The 16,514-nt window shown below is 45.8% G+C and overlaps 2 protein-coding genes across 16 annotated transcripts in view; one reads left to right on the top strand and one right to left on the bottom strand.

Annotated features, from left to right (window-relative positions):
* LOC116847073 overlaps positions 1–16,514 on the bottom strand; it is a 280,111-nt gene that overhangs the window by 32,784 nt on the left and 230,813 nt on the right. The gene's annotated exons all lie outside the window — the stretch shown is intronic.
* The window catches only part of LOC116847068 (glutamate receptor ionotropic, kainate 2), a 330,836-nt gene that overhangs the window by 236,024 nt on the left and 78,298 nt on the right, over positions 1–16,514 (top strand). For all 10 annotated transcript variants that reach the window (XR_004378653.1, XM_032821664.1, XM_032821662.1 and 7 more), the window contains one exon: positions 7,092–7,276. Coding sequence is in view for 9 of the 10 variants with exons in the window: in XM_032821664.1 (XP_032677555.1) it covers positions 7,092–7,276 (185 nt within the window). In the remaining variant the exon portion in view is untranslated. The remainder of the gene's footprint in view (positions 1–7,091; positions 7,277–16,514) is intronic.

The following is a 16,514-nucleotide window of genomic DNA, read 5'->3' as shown; positions in this document are numbered from 1 at the left end:
CATATATATTTTTTTTATCTTGTTTCACATATTGGCCATATATATTTTTTTTATCTTGTTTCAATACGTCTGTCAGGTGACCGTATGACTTTAAAAACTTCATTCGACCAAATCGAAGCACTTCATTCACCGTGTTAAAAAGCGAATTATCGCTCAGAGGGAATTTTTCGTCCGAGAAGGGGACGAAATCACGAACATCGTTGTGAGCGGTTTTCGTCGTGTCGAAGAACGCTGGGTACCACATAAGAAAACATTCGTTCCCAACGGGGGTGAGTTTCTAACGCTCGGTGTAGCAGTTAGTTTCCCGGGGACGGCATTAGGAAGATTAAAGGACAATTCGGTCCTCATTGCAAAGGGATTAAAATCACTCTCGAGTTTGCAGAATCCCTTTCGCTCGCACCTCTACACCACCTTTGCGCCACTTCTTCGTTCATCTCTGCCGCCCTGTGGATGTGGTGGATGCTCAGCCGGCAGTCGTTCGCGCGCGCTGCTGACGTGCGAATTAACATAATCCCGCCATCTCGTTCGCGAGAATCGACGAGTGCGAATCAGCACGCGCGTCGGATTTCGGGACGTGAGCAAGAAGATGATTAGTTTGCTCATCTGCGTCACGCCCGACGTTTAATGACCGTTCCGATCGCTCCTGAATGATTCGCGGGACGGGGTGATTCGAAGCGGTCGATTAGCCCGCGAGTTTCTTGCCGTCGTGAAAATCAGTTCGACGGTTTAGCCTGATTGATTCGGACAGATTCGATCGGAAGGTATCGCGTCAGCTGTCGAGAGGGCCGAGAGGGCTTGGTTTCTGCTCAAGCGAGCTCAGACATAGACATAAGCGAACGCGCAACGGAGAATTGCCAAAATACTGTTTGAGTCGCAGTTTCCTAGTTGCCGCGGTGCGGTCGTCCGATAATGCGGATTCCTCGTATTGTCTCGATTTCGGTATTGTCTCCACGTTGGTCACGTTGGTCGAGCGTGATACACCGATATACTATGTTCACTGAGAGAAAAATCCAATTGTTAACGAACGGATATTCCGTTCAGACAATAAGTCAGATCGTTTTTACAGCCATCCGACCAAATTGATTAGAAACTGTGTCCGTTTGTTAATTTTTGATCGGTTCGTGGATTTTTCTCTCAGTGTACGTTTGAGGAGAAGATTCGAGGTGAGATGTCCGGACCTCTCTTGGACTTTCCACGAGTCGTCGACGAGGATTCAATAGAGCGAAAGCTATAAATATCTCGTGTCGAAAGTGGTGAGCCGTAAAACAGAATATCCTATTAAACGCGCCGATAACCAATGTCTGGAGAGCCTCGACTTTTCTTGCGGTCTTATCGGCGACCGTTACGCCATGCGATTTCGTAAGTTTATGAAGGGCGAGAGAGCAGTGAACTCCGCAGAGCAGAGCGTTTCCCCGGCATGTCGCTTGCACCACGACCAAAGTCAAAGACCCGTATACTGGCCGCACATTCGACGCTAAATGCAGCCTGATCCGGGAATTGAGGTAACATTGTACGTGGCTTTCGATTTGAGGTAAATAACGCTTACAATCAGACCGATTTAACTGCTAAATGCATGACCTAAAGTTAACACGGACGATTCTCCCACAGACGTCGCCAGTTTATCCGCGAAGGTTTACTCACTCGAATTACATCGGCTGATTCGCATTGAAACTAACTCCCAACTCAGACTTGTCATCCGGGAAATAAGAATTGAATACGGATATGCGCGCGTCCATGAGTCGGTAAGCTAGAATATAAATCCGTGGATAAAAAGGGAATGATGAGTGAAGGAGGGGTCGGGAAGATATGGGAGGTGGATACTTGTGCGCTATCGAATGCCCTAATCTTGAATAAGAAACGAGCAAGTAGCAAAAGAGAGAAATAGAATTTTCCGTCGGGGGAGAAGTAGGAGGAAGAAGAGAGAGAGAGTGAAGTTACGGCTGGGGGCCACCAGACGTACTGACACACTCGAATGAAACCGACGAGGAAAAGCCCCGAGAGAATAGAAACATATCGTTTCCCCGAAGAGAGGGAATACGAATTTCGACCACACAATGTCGAGGATACAGCAAGAAGAATGTAAAAGAGGTGGACGTATATACAGTCTATTTCCAAGGAATCGTGCATTAATAACTCGACGGCGTGCTATTAATTATGAATTCATATTATATCCTGACTTCCATCGCATGTTCAGGAAACTATCGTGAATACCACGATATTGATATTATCCGTAAAAGAGGGCTCAAAATCTGGACGTGATCAGGGATGTCTTATAATTACACTACGAGCGAACGCTTCGAATCACATAGCCGCTTCTATTACCTTCCGAAAGAAGGAAAATTGTGAAATTTGAGTAGCGCTATCGTCGTGACCCTCGTTAGAGGTTTTGAGGTAAAGGGTGAAATTACACTCGACGATGAACAGGCATGATCGAGGTGGGTGCAAACAATCCGGCAGAGAGGAGAAGAGGGAGAGAGCGGGAGAGAGGAGAGAGAAAGCAAGCGAGAGAGAGAGAGAGAGAGAGAGAGAGAGAGAGCTATGGGATTAGATATTACTCGGTGCCGGGTCGCTCGCCAACTGGCTTTGATACATTACCGAGCGATAATCCTATCTGCTCGCAAAGCCAGGACGATACAACCGGAGCAACTGGATGCCATGTCGACTCCGTTACCGCTAACTATAATATGCATCCAGCTGTCGGCTATGAGAGAGGGCTCAGGCTTCAGGGTGCTACGTTCTCTGGCAGAGGTAGGCGCGGCCTGTCGTCGCCAGTATAAGAACCTAAGGTAGAGTTCCACGTTGGGGAGGTTAGAAATCTCTCGACTTCGCCGGGAACGATGACAACGCGACTCACGTAATATTGTGTCTCATAACGCACGGAAAATGCTAAAATATCTCGGATTATATGCGAATCGCGGAACTCGTATATTCCTGTCGTCCTACGTTATTATCGTGCGGAATCACAATGCGAGAAAAGCAACCGCACCACCGCGAGCGATCGCTCCTTTGCGTTTCGTTCTCGAAAGCAGGGCAGGCTATTTTCCTGCGACGCGCTCAAAAAGAAATAACACAACGTTTCACTTTCTCATAATTGAAATGGAAAACGAGATTTGTGCGTACGTGCCATCCGACGGTTTCAATATATCGTAAAAGAATGCAGTGTTTTCACTGTTTTCATTTCTGGTGCACCTTAACTGTAGCAGAGGAAATCACGGAGATTTCATAATACTCGAGTGAGAGAAATTACACTTAACGCATTTAATTCGCAATGCTATGTCAAACGACTGCCACGCCAATGCACCTATCTGCCTATTCGTCTATTTGTCTACCAGCTAAAATTTGTCGCGTTAATTTTCGCTGTGCACCTGGATCTAAGCCCACATCATTTTCTTCGAGTCGCATCGAGATATCGCTCGATGAAAATACCGGTCTACGCCGAGGTAAAACATGATTTACCGAACCTACTAAACGCGTACTTCGTCGAAGCGACGGTACCGTCGACACATAAAAAACGCTTTGTGCGTCATCCCGCAAGCACGTCTCTCTTGGCCGGCAAAAGACGAGCGCGTATTGCTTCTGAGCCACAAGCTCGAATTGATTCCGGATCCTCAGAAAAAGCACCGTCTACCGCCAGCGCGTCGCGATAAACTGAAAAAAGAAGGGATTCGAGGAGGGGAAGAGAGAGAATAGGGGTGAGGGAGGAGAGGTGCAGAGACGAAAAAAGCATAGTTCTCGATACATACCGATATGTGTGGCCGTGCGCGAATGCCCCGGGGCCGCCCGACGAAATTGCATCCGGAATTTCAATATAGCGCATATCATATCTCAACCTTAAAACGCCGCCAGGTCTGTTCGGTATTACTTTGTGGTCCCGAACCCGCGGAAGCTGACTTTACTCGCCGATTATAGAGATTCCGACTGCGGTAAGGCGCACGCAGGTGCAGCGCGGGGACCGTGAGCCAAAGGGGGTGAGAGGGTTAAGAGTCGAGGGATGAGAAGAGGAGTCGCAAGCCCCGGTTGATCCTTTTGCCGAGACGCGGAGAGAGGCAGCCTGCAGGGGACATTAGACGGTTTTCGCTCGGAATAAATGATCAAAAGGCAACTCCAGATTAAAGCTGTCGCTGGCCCGGTGGTGACGCGCGTGCGCTTACACGCTCCGCTGCGACCTGATGTTGTGCTTTTACAAAGTGGTTTAATCAAATTTTCAGAAAAGTCGACGATGCGATTAATGCGCGTTCCCCGCCGGAAGACGCGCGCCCGCGCACTACTCGCGCTTCAGTCATTCCCTTAGATTTTCGGGTCGATCTCTGGGTGAAAGTTTAACAAGATGGGCGATGTGTTTATTCGATAGACTCGAGAGATATTCGTGAGAGGAATTTCGACGGTTAGAGCTTGGTTAGAGTTCGCGCGGGTCGAAGGTTGATTTCATCGGTTCAGTCCCGAATAGATTTTGTCTTACCAGATAATTGATTTTAACGTGAACTTTGAATATAACCATTGAATATAACCCTTTACAAGTTTCAGCATAATATGCGTTAGACAATTATGAAATATAACAGAAGAGGAAAAGCTTTAGGAGGGTCTCGTAATTGATTAATAAAATATGCCAGATAGATGTGATATAAAGCGAGATTCTCTCTCACAAATAGAATACTTTTCACTCAGAGAAGAAAGTGTTAAAGAAAGAAGAAAACGTAATTATTAATAGCGATACGATACTCGATTATAGGCCGGTTACTCTCTTCCCGTTCCCTTTGTCGGAGCGAGATTGAAAATGATCGCGGTTGAAATCGGGGGCGAGGAAGACAAGAGAAATTAATGCCAGTTCGTTAGGACGGCTTGTGCTCACGTCGCGGAATTTAATTACTAGCGCGGGGTAAAAATAAACGACGCAACGTGAGAAATGTCGATTTAACGAGGAGGAGCAAGCATCGCTATCGGAACACACTCGCGACGTTCGCCATTAGGCGCGAGACGACCTGCCGAGTAATTTCTACGATGGCGCGCGCGCACCACCATCACACAGCACTGGCCGGGGAACGACGGAGCGCGGTGTGCCGGCGGTCGAAACATTTTTTTCTTTAATGAAAGGTATCATAAACGAGTTCCAAAGTAATCTCCCGCCAAGTGTCGGGTACTGAGCGCCGAGACAATTTTCTCCCGAAGTTTATCCACTCGCGTTTATCGGGCAACTCCCCTCTAGGCGGGCAAAAAATTCTCATTATGACTTATCTGCGATCGATCAGCGGGGTAAACCTTGGGAATCACAGTGACAAAGACGAGGGCGACGACGGCGACGACGGCACGATCAGACAATCGACGTGAAATCGACGAGACAATCGTGACGAGCGGTGCCGTGATCGGAGGAAATGGAACTCGCGAGCACGGATCCTCCGCGGGGACCACAACTCGTCGTTTTTTCCTCCGTGGTCGCCGCGGAGAACAAGCGGGCGAGAACAAGCGGACCGGCGCGAACGCAAAGGAAACGAGGTGACGTTCGCCGCAAACGGAGGTATAGGGGTGGCTGGCTGCCTCGACGCGGTGATTTATCGTCGAGGTGCGAGAGAAGGAGGCAGATAGAGGATTCCGTCGCGAAAGAGGAACGGAGTCGACCGCGCGCGCGCGCGGCGGTAACGAAAACATTTATTCGGCGAATTAAATTAAGAGTGAATGGGAGAGATTGATCGGGAGTTATGCCTCGTTGTTAGTGGGAAAGAGAGATTCTGTTCGCTCGTCGTTCATCATGAATCGAAAGCTCGTGAGAGAAGCGGGCTGCGGGAGTTGGCCCGGCGAGCCCGTAGAGTTACACTTCGCGAGACTAAGTTCGCGCGAGGTCGCGATGATTAATCGATAACGGGCTCCATACGATACAAACGGGCGCGCCGTCGATGCGCGAAGCGACCCTAATCGCATTAGATGACGGTCGCGTGATCGATATATGGTGATGCGACAGGTCATTCCGTTTCGTTCGGGCTTAACATCGCGGTACGCGCTGCCAACGTTTACGTCATGCTTATCTTGCTCGCGTGTTACACTCGCATCTACATCTACATTATCATAACAGAAGCGAGCTGGCTAATTAATCGATCCACGTAACCATCATGCCATCCTACCTCCTAATTTCAGTTTGCGTAATTCATATTTATGTTAAGACCTGCATTGCGCGATAATGGTTATTCCAGTACAAAAGATATACCTGAGTCAAGTTTTCGATTCCATATTAATGCTGAAAATACTGCTGATACGCGGAAAAAAAAGAGACCACTGCCGCAGCTGATCGTGGTTTGCTGGAAATGTATTTGTTGCTGTGACTGAACATTTGTAACTAAAACTTTCGCTACTGTTGCTGCTACATTGGTTTCATAACTGAATTTATGTCTATTGGCAGCTATTAGATATGCTACAATCTATTTAGCTATCGTACAATACAGATTCTTGTTGTCGCAGATAATATTTTTTTCCCGTGTATACTTAAAGAAGCAATGAAAGAATTTCGAGGATTCATTCGACGAAATTTTCCGAATTAATTCAAAATCGAAATGTCGACTCGGGGTACCGCGCTATGATAACAAAGATGCTGATTCTTGTGAAGCAACTACAGAAAAATATACACGCACGATATTGCTTTCTAAATTATACTTACGACGAGGTGATAAAATACGTAATGTATATAAAACGTCAGTTCTGAATATTTATATAAAGTATATCGTGAACGGTCTGGCGTGCTCTTCTAATCATTATTTACTGCAAAAGCTCGGTACACTGAGAGACCACGAAGATCGTGAATTGTAGTATATGCGTTATCCTTAAAAACTCATCTAAGGAGTATTCTTCCCGTGGATTTTGCTTAAGTAGATAAACTTGGAAATAATTGGAAATTATGTAGACGACTAATCCCGCTGGAGATCCTTGTTACCGGCACTCGCGGTGTTCTTTACATCGAGTCTTCAGCTAAAAAGATTCGTATGCAGAGAGCAATTTCGGGATACCGAATGGCCTAAATATTCTCCCGAGAGGAAAATATTTCACACGCGCCAGCAACACCTTCGTCAAATGAATTATATTCTGTGTTGCTTTTTCTTCGTACGTAGTATGCCACTTGCTGCGCGGCGGTGTAGCAGCGATTTTTGGACCGCAGAGCGCGCACACGGCGTCTCACGTGCAGAGCATTTGCGACACCATGGAAATTCCGCACTTGGAGACACGCTGGGACTACCGAATCCGGCGGCAGAGCTGCCTCGTCAACCTCTATCCGCATCCGACCACTCTGTCCAAGGTACGTACAAACTTGGAATGTAATAGCCTCATTAAGACGGCAATCCCGCCGCGGAAGATCTGCCTACTCGTGGACTTCCCCTCGGTCGTAGAGATTTCTTGTGTCTCACGGAGCTGTTTTGCTCTCGCGAGCCTCTCCATCAACGGCGAACAAATATCGCTCTTTCTCTTAAGCGTAGGATCAACACCCGTCGCTCTAATTGGAGTAGTTTGAACATTTCGCTAGTCCCGCTCCGTCACATTTCACGTTCCATTGTAATTACAATCAGAATGACGGGCACAAAAAGCCAGGAAACCACGGAAATATCGGATTTTCGATGCAGACGGAAAAAACGTGTACTGCCACTCAAAAGTTGAAATTAAAATTTCGAGAGTAATGTAAAACATAGCTTCTCTTTCTCGTACGTGACGCGCAGCTTATCCAATTCAGCATCGTTCCGTTTTTTCTATAGCGACCTATTTAATATATATTTTTCTTCTTCGAATCAAAGCTACCAACAAGATTACCCGGATCTAATCGCATTGAAACGAAAGGCTAATGCCATTTCCGTTTTGTTCGTATTTTCAGCGAGCCATGGTGCACGTGGTGCTCGCTAAAAACACGCGCACGCGGAGGAAATCACCATTGCGGGCAACCGAACTCTCCATTCAGTTACATCCGGTTGTATCCGTGCGCATCGGATGTTACGCTCACAACGGCAGTTCTGAACTTAACGCGGGAGAACTGGAACTTTCTAAATTTCTCTTAATAAGCGCCGAGTCCCAGGAAAGAGCGCGGCTGAAAGCCTAGCCGCGGGTTGCACGGCTCTCGGGCTTTTGGGTTAACGAGAGTTCTCTCCTTTTCCCTCCTTTTCTTTGCTTGCTGTGTTTCATGAATCCTCGCACAACTCCTTCTCCAATATTTGCTGCTCACGAACATTTGCACCCTGCGACATGCTACCTCCCTCCTTTACTCTCTCTACTGTTTCATCCTTAACGTATGTAAAGACACACTCTCTCTCTCTCTCTCTCTCTCTCTCTCTCTCTCCCACTCTCTTTCTCCCTCTCTCTTTCATTCACTAGCTCGCGCATCCTCTTTCAATATTTGCCACTCGATTTGTCCTCCGTTCCCGAAAGCGCTCCGTTTATTCCCCGTATAGGACGTGGCGGAATCCCGCTCATCGCTCGTCATTGAGTTTCCCTTTATTTTCGAAGGGATTCGCGAGTAGAGGAAACAGAGAAAATAAATGTCCGCGGCTGCGAGGCACTTTACGCTCCGAACGAGAAAACACAAGTGAGAGAGTCGATAAATCTGTCGTTACGGCCGAACGAAACATACAAGGATTTTGCTACGAGAGGTATGAAAGACAACGGGAAACGAAATCTGCGTGTGTTAGGAGACAACGCCGCTTAAGTGGCGCCCTAAAGGGGTGTATCCGACGACACGAATGTACTCTCGTTAAGAGGAACGCAATTTTTATACGATATGTATGTGGAGCGTTGTGAGTCTGATTAACTCAACCGGAAACATCGAGCCTTTGCCGGCAATATTTAAAGCGATACGGAGCGGAACGCGATCAGCAGTCAGGATTTATTCCTGCGGGGCGACTTCTCGGGTACTTTTATCGGTATCATATGATATATTGATGGCTAGATAATAATTTACGGTCGTATACACACACACACACACACAAACACATATACACACGTCGGTTTTGGCATTGCCGATCAAAGGGCTTTCAACGGTGGAACACAGAGGACACAATTTGAACACCGTTGCATACCTCAAGCTGTCCGCTCCCTCCCTCTTTATCTACCCTCCCCGTAAGAATTTCAATTAGAACCCATTCATGTGTCGCATGGTCGACGTTTTGACTACTCGTTAAAAAACGCAAATCTCAATATCGCCGCTTCGACGTATTACGAAATATTTTGACAAGTCTGCAGCCGTGGCTCTAATTAGTTCGCATTTACAAGTCATAATCACGCGACATATCAATCACCGATGAATGCTATCGGTATGAATGCGGTTTTTCTTTTGCCCTCCTTGTTTCTTTCCTTGCTAAATATATACATCGAAATGAGTCAGACGCGAGACTGTTATAGCTCTCCGAACTGCAAAATCCGACACAGTCGCACAATGAAATGCGAGCGCGCGAGACGAGGTTGCGCAAACGTTTAATAAGCTTCCGCATTCTGCAGGTGATAAACATCAGGTTTCCTCAGTCTCGGGTTTCCATTGTGAGTCTAGTAAACCGGAGGGAAGTAGCTTACGTCGTCAGTTATTTCACTGCGCCGCGAGCGGGGTTGGTTTTCTCTCGCCTGAGTTCTTTCCCTCGACGGTGTCCCCGCCATTTCCAACGGTGAAAATGCAAAATTCACTAGGAGAGCAGCGACGTCCTGATTAGAGTGCTCGACAGAGGAAAAGGAAAATCGAAAAAGGACGGCGCGCGGAAGTGCGGTGGTGAGGGTGGATGGCGAGGGGAACGGGGAGAACGTTGGCGTCGATTCCGTCAAACGAGCGACAGTCTCATTCAGTCAACTCGACGACGGAAATATTTTACTTTCCGGTACCATCTTACGCGCGTTTCAAAGGAACCCAAGGCGATTGCGAGGAGCTGACGGCAAAATGAAGCAAAAGGTGTGGCAGTCGCGCTGAGTCTCTTTGATTCGCATCCCTGGCCGAGCTGCCAGGGATAACTTTAATACCCTTCCCATTCGCGACTTTCAGCGCTATAACAAATTACTATCGCAAACTATCGTGCATTATTTCGGATGATGGCAACGAAAGAAATAATTATGATTTGCGGACAGAATCGACTAGAATAAAACATCGAGTTTCCGCACAATTTTCCTTCGCGCACAAATTTCCTTCGAATATCCGCGATCGCAGTAAAAGCGACTCGGGTGCTACTTGCGTGAGATATTATATTTCTTTTCACTTTGCACGCTAAATATTCGATATATGTATCTTAACGAAATCTCAATGTCAATACTGTTAACGCTATATGCAACAATGTTCCCCTTACAAATCTTCTAGAAAGACAACACGACATGGTCATTTTATCGCGTTCGAAATGTCTTTAATCCGATTGCTCTCCAATTATCGCGTTCAAACGCGAAGACGAATCTATCCAATCTCGCTTTGAACTCTGCGACAGCTCGTATCGTCCGCGCTGAAATCGAATTGTCAGGCATTTCGATTCGCATTCCTGTTCGGGCGCGAGCTACTTCTACTGCAGCTTCTTCGACCCTCGCAAAAGAGAATAACCCTTTGTAAGGTACCGTTAGAGAAAAGTCTTTCTTTTCTTTTTTTCAAAGAAGGCTTACGGAACGATCGACGAATTCTTGTACTTTTTACGTTTACAATACACAATAATCAATGAAACTGTCTCTTTGCCTGCAACTTTGATTGCAGGTGAAGAAGTGGACTCGTTTAAGTTATATAACATACGCATATTGATTGAAGATGGCATCGTTGATATTTCATTTCTGAGAATATCCAAACGGATCTTTTCATAAGAGAAACAAAAATATTTGTATCATAATGCATATAATATGACGGATTTATTCATACGAGTGAACGATCAAAATGTTTTCACGGAGAAAGATTCGTGATTGATTCATTTGGAATCATAGAGATGAATACATATTCATCGGCCATGAATGCATGTCAATCGTTGTATCGCTGATCACGATAGTGATTGAGTATATACTCTGAGGATCGAGGACATAATCCTTGATTGCTCATTGCCCGGTATCAGCCTCTTAGTTATCTAAGCTGTCACTAATGACGACATGGATATACGTAATGATCGTTAGTGTATTTCCTCAATAATCAGGCGCGTGATCACGATTTGGACGTCTTAACAAGCAAATGCTCCGCAACTGGAATCGTAATTTCTGCGAGAGAACGTCTGCGATCTGTGCCTATCCGAACTCAGCATCCTTCTCTTTCCGCTCTCGAGACACAGAACGATACTGCTCGCTCCAGTTGGAAGGTATCGACATTATGACGACATAGCGGGCGATATGTTGGCGCTAATGAACCGCGATGGGCGCAATTGCCATTACCGTGGTGATGATTTAACGATCTTCGCCGTAGCCGATAATGGACCGGCTCCTGTGCTCCGGCCGCCGGATCGGCCGGGTGTGTGTGATCGGTTGAATCAACCGCTACGTTGCCGTTGGAATTCAATTTGTAGCGTTTCCTAGCGGAACCTTTACTCGTTACGCTTTCCTGCAGCACTTCAATTCGCAATGTCGGCATGCTCGCCGCCAGACTCGGCCTTAGGAAACGATGAATCTTAAGGAAATATTTAATAGCCGTTCTTTTGTAAATAACGATGTTTATTAAGCGATTATGATTATTACACGCGTTCGGAGAAGCAGTTTTCGCGTAATGACAGTTCCTGAATTCGAATTTAGATCTTGCGATGACTTGCAAAGATCGATTCCTCGTGACGAAAATAGAGTTTATCTTCTTCAAAGGAAAACGTCGAAGCAAGTTACGTCTCGCCCTGGAGACACGTGATGTGTAATGTTAAGCGTCTCAGCAACGCTAAACATCAAACGAGATTTCGTCGTTACATTCGCATCAATTAGCGTTTTTCAAGATTGGGTCTCTCTTTAAGTCGCTCTTTTTTTAGTAAAAAAAACACACGCAAGAGAGATTTCACATCTTGGCAGAAAACAGGAAGGCAGAAGCCAATTAGAACTCGCACTGGTAGAAAAGCAGAAACTAATCGACTACTATCGGACCACCAGCACGAGTTCTGATTGGCTTCTGTTTTTCTGCTTTTCTGCCAAGGCGTGAATGCGCCCTGAAGCTACACAATATACGGGAGGAAATTGCTTCTCATCGTAGTGTAGACAAAGTGCACAACAACGTCGCGACTCATTGCGCTCCGAAGCGACCATCCCCTCTCATCCGCCACTTAAACCGCTCCTGATCACTGCCACCCAAACATATCGTCGGTGATAAGTACCCACTCTATTCTGCTCGCGTGGCATTCGCATCGAGAACGCGCTGTTCTCTCCTCGCACGTGTCTCCTCTCTCGTCTCTCAGGCGCCTCCGAGGAGCCAAGAGTTCGCCCAGACCGGCTCTCGACGTACGCCGCTTTCGTTTATTTTCGGAGAGAGGTGGTTACTAATCAACGCCATTCAGCGAACGCACTGCAAAACCACGTACAGCGGGCGCGATTGAAAGCCGATTGCATCCCCCACATCCAACCCACGCGCCTCTCTGCCGATTAGCTATTTACTTCCATTTCCTCCTTCGCGCGCTTTCTTCTCGCTCGTTTCGGCGATCGCCCATTGCGCCGACCGCATTCTTTCCAGCTTCGCCGCCTTCTCGCCACTTTCTCGCCGGTGGAAAAGCGTATCGGAGATAAATGGATTGCACCTCGTGCATTCGTCTCTGACGCAGTGATGAGCGCTTCGCTCGTCGGGGCTGCTGCGTCGGGGTAACGATCGAGTTCGCCAGCTCGGTCTAATCGCATAGACGAGCTACTCGCGCAGCTCCCCTTGAAACCTCGATTTTTTCGAGACCCGTCGAGCGACGATTTATCCTCACGATACCGTGAAACAAACTACCTCGCGAAAAGATTGTTTTCGCCGACTCTACAATAGACTTTTATCTTCCCCGATTTCACTTTAAGTGATATAAATCGTCAATGGTTCTCGCCTCCTTTTCACTTTAAATTTATTCTCGCATGAACTACTTCCCGATGGACGCTTATTTGTACCTATCATTATTAATAATGACACAGAAACATATCATTCTACTGTTAGAACGATTACTCGGTTCACTTTTCTTCGTTGAAGTAATGGTTATCTTAAACAATGATTATTTTCTTGATTAAAATAATTGTCTTAAAATATATTTATCGCAAATTTGCGAAAAGTTCATTATCATGTACTCGTAAGAACTTATTTTCCTTGTACGAATATCATAAAGCGTTATCGGAGAAGGGAATTTCATTCGATTCTATATAGCAAACAAACCAAATTTTTCTTTTAATTTAGTGTTTTTGTTTGAAACGCTAAACTTGTTAGGACTCAGGATGTATTTTGGACAAACTTGATGCTTACGATAAACTCGTGGTAGATCTGTGGATATATAAACTTATTAAATACTCGAAACACACAAACAACAAGTAACATTCACTCGAGTGCAATGTATATTTTTCTGTGCATATTCTTTCAAACCAATAGACAATTTATCGGTTCGTTTCGCAAGTATTTGGAGGAAATAAATATTCGTTACTTTGGCCAGAGAAATTGTGTGTTCATGGCTCTACCCGATATCTATCTATTCGCGGTAAACGAGATTAAGATGTTCTATTGTACCTTCGTCGTCGTTTGTAGTTTTAAGAAGCGCTGTTGTGTCCGCGGAATTAGACAGCTTATCAGAATTACGCCGGGCCTCCGTGAAGATGACGAGATCAATCTTGGGCGAAACTCATCCGCTGTATATTACGGACATTATTTCTGGAGAAGGCGCGTGGAACGATGCGCTTTATTGAAGGGACGACCGGGAAGGGCGATCGTCAAGAAATGTAGACGCAATATCGTACACGGCGTACCATACGGGGAATATGGTGCCGTCGTATAAAGCGGTCGTGTTACGTCGGAAGTGAATAACTCCGATGCGTCTAGCACGTCAGACGTAATCTCGTTTCACGTTCGCGCAGAGAACGAACGTAATCGAGAGAGGGACAGAGAGACAAGCGGAGGAGAAGTGCGGTACAGCGAGCGCATAGGCGGAGGATTATCCGTGTTCGCGGCGGACTAAGCCGCTTGTTGTCGTGGGTTTCATCGCTCGTAATCGACGTCTCACCTTCGCTATTCCGCCATTCCGCGAACAATTTCAATGGCGACAGTGACACTTGGAATACGCCGGCCGCGGCCTGAGACGACGGCGCGCACTCGACGGCCGCGCACTGAGAATGCATTATTTACGAATGCATTAGGCGAGAATTCTATTAGATGAGGAATTAAGAGCGCCGTCTCTTCACCCGATTTTCGCCGCCTCACTCGCATCTCTCTCTGTGTCTGTCTCTCTCCGACCGAGCATTTCGGAAACTTCGCAGTCGAGACGACATGCCGGGAGAAAAGAGCCGTCGCGAAAAATGCAAAGTGCATTCATCGCGAATGGCGTTCGGGGGAGTCGAGTAGAGGGACATTTTCCGAATAGCATTGTCTCAGGGTAGAACTCGCGCGCTTCGACTTGGTTGCGACGCGCGGAGAACGTTTGACTGACATTATGCGACTCTCACTTCGACGCCATCTCCATTTTGCTTGATCATTCGTGCCGTTTTCTGTCGATTACCGTATCCAGCGCTTCTTGTATCAATTATCTGCTGTGTATCAATTATACGGTTTCGTTACGATTAACGCGTATTAATTACGTCCGATTCCGTCCGATTATTCATTTAATTTTCTTCCGATTACAAAACTATTTGGTATATCTTGTATCAATTATCCGCTGTGTATTAAATTTATATAAATAAACAGACATTTATTCCGTTCTGAACTGAAATTCTCCCTCCCCGAAGGACCATCAGAAATTATACGCAAAAGTATACATTATTAATTAATTTATGGTCGAAACTGCTACTACCAGCGCGCAGCCGATATTAATTATTCCAACAAGGGTTATTACGAGCGGAAATAGTTTTATTTGTTGTCACCATATATACATCTCGATAAAGCTGTATATGTATACACATGCGCATACTGTAAATGGAGCGGGCGCAAAATTCTGTCCAGCAGCAGAGTTCAAAAAGGCCAACAGGACAATCGCGCTCGCCAGATTTTGTATAGGTACATTGTAAGCGGAATTTAATAGAAATGCGTTTGAAGCACCGCGAGCACAGTTAACTAATACCGAGCACGGGAATTCGCGTTATTATCGGGACAATTTTATTTCTGGTATATATACGCTTTCCGGCATCGCGTTTCATTACGAGCGATACATCAGCCGGCAATTTCGCGGTATAATGTAGCGTTTCAAATGTTAACAGCACCGACTGTGCAATTTTGTTACGCCGGTGAATCCGTAACGCGCGGGTAATAATGTGCTGCGCGATTTCAAATTGCCTTCAAGTCACGAGCGATCGTTTCGATCGCGACGTTAACGCGCGCTTCACGTGTGCCGCCGCGCATTTTAATTAACTTCAGAAAAATCACACTGATTGTACAACGGTGTGGCGGTACCGCGGCAATATGATTCTTGCAATTTTGGCGAATATAATCGAGCAAGGGCAAATCAGCCAACGAGAACCTGCATCGCGAATATCCGTCTGTTTATGCACACAGAAAAATACATACTGTATTCGAGTAAATGTTATTTCTTTCCAGTTATTTATTTCACAAGTTTATATACAAGTTTATATACATCCGCAAATCTATTACAAGTTTTCATTATAAACATCAAATTTACTCATAATACATCCTGAGAATTCCGATAACTTTAGCATTTCAACAAAAATATTAAATATGGAAACAAGAATTCGGTTTGTCTACTACGCAGAGTTGAATCAACTGTTTCTTCCACAAAGTTTTATAACATCTTTGTAAAGAAAATAAATTCTTCTTTGCAGTACACGATAATGAGCTTTTCTCAAACTTGTGACGAGTATATTTTAAGACTGTTATCAAGGAAATATTCTTTCTTGAAAAATAACCATTGCTTAAAAGAATAAAAGTAAATTGAGTAATCACGTTTCTTTGCAATATTTTTTTGTGTATGCAAATATATCTACGCGCACGTATTGTTTCATTTCCGCTGACAATACGTGCATCGGCGAATAAGCATTCGCAGCTACCTGAGCTACCATACAAAGACAGAATATCCCGAGATCGTCGAAAACCACGTATAAGAGAGTAGGAAGTTTTGTTTTTCGAGATAAACTTTTGGTCTTCTTCGAGGTAGTGCCCCCGCGTAGTGGATTCAGAGGATGATAATCGACAACTGCCAACCCCGCTAACTTGTTATTTCCGGAAAGCCGGCGAGACTCCAACTTCGTGTGCACCGGCACAGGAAGAGATGATAAGAACATAGGTATATATAACATTCACGATGTGCTAAGCAAAACTTCGATTTCCCCACGGAACTTGGACTTAATCACGCGCGATCGATCTTCTCTTCTCAACTCATGAATGACGGTTACCTTTCACCCCTCAGTTTGAGTATTCCCGAGCGCGATGGACGCACATCACCCGTGGATAATGTTAACGTAACGATGATCCAATA

The sequence above is a fragment of the Odontomachus brunneus genome, unplaced genomic scaffold (genome assembly GCF_010583005.1).
Source record: "Odontomachus brunneus isolate Ranch 3 - 2012 unplaced genomic scaffold, Obru_v1 Obru_scaffold_073, whole genome shotgun sequence".
In the NCBI taxonomy this organism is placed as follows: Eukaryota; Metazoa; Arthropoda; class Insecta; order Hymenoptera; family Formicidae; genus Odontomachus; species Odontomachus brunneus.
The sequence above is the reverse complement of the archived record's forward strand: the minus strand, read 5'-3'. Positions and strand labels throughout refer to the sequence as shown.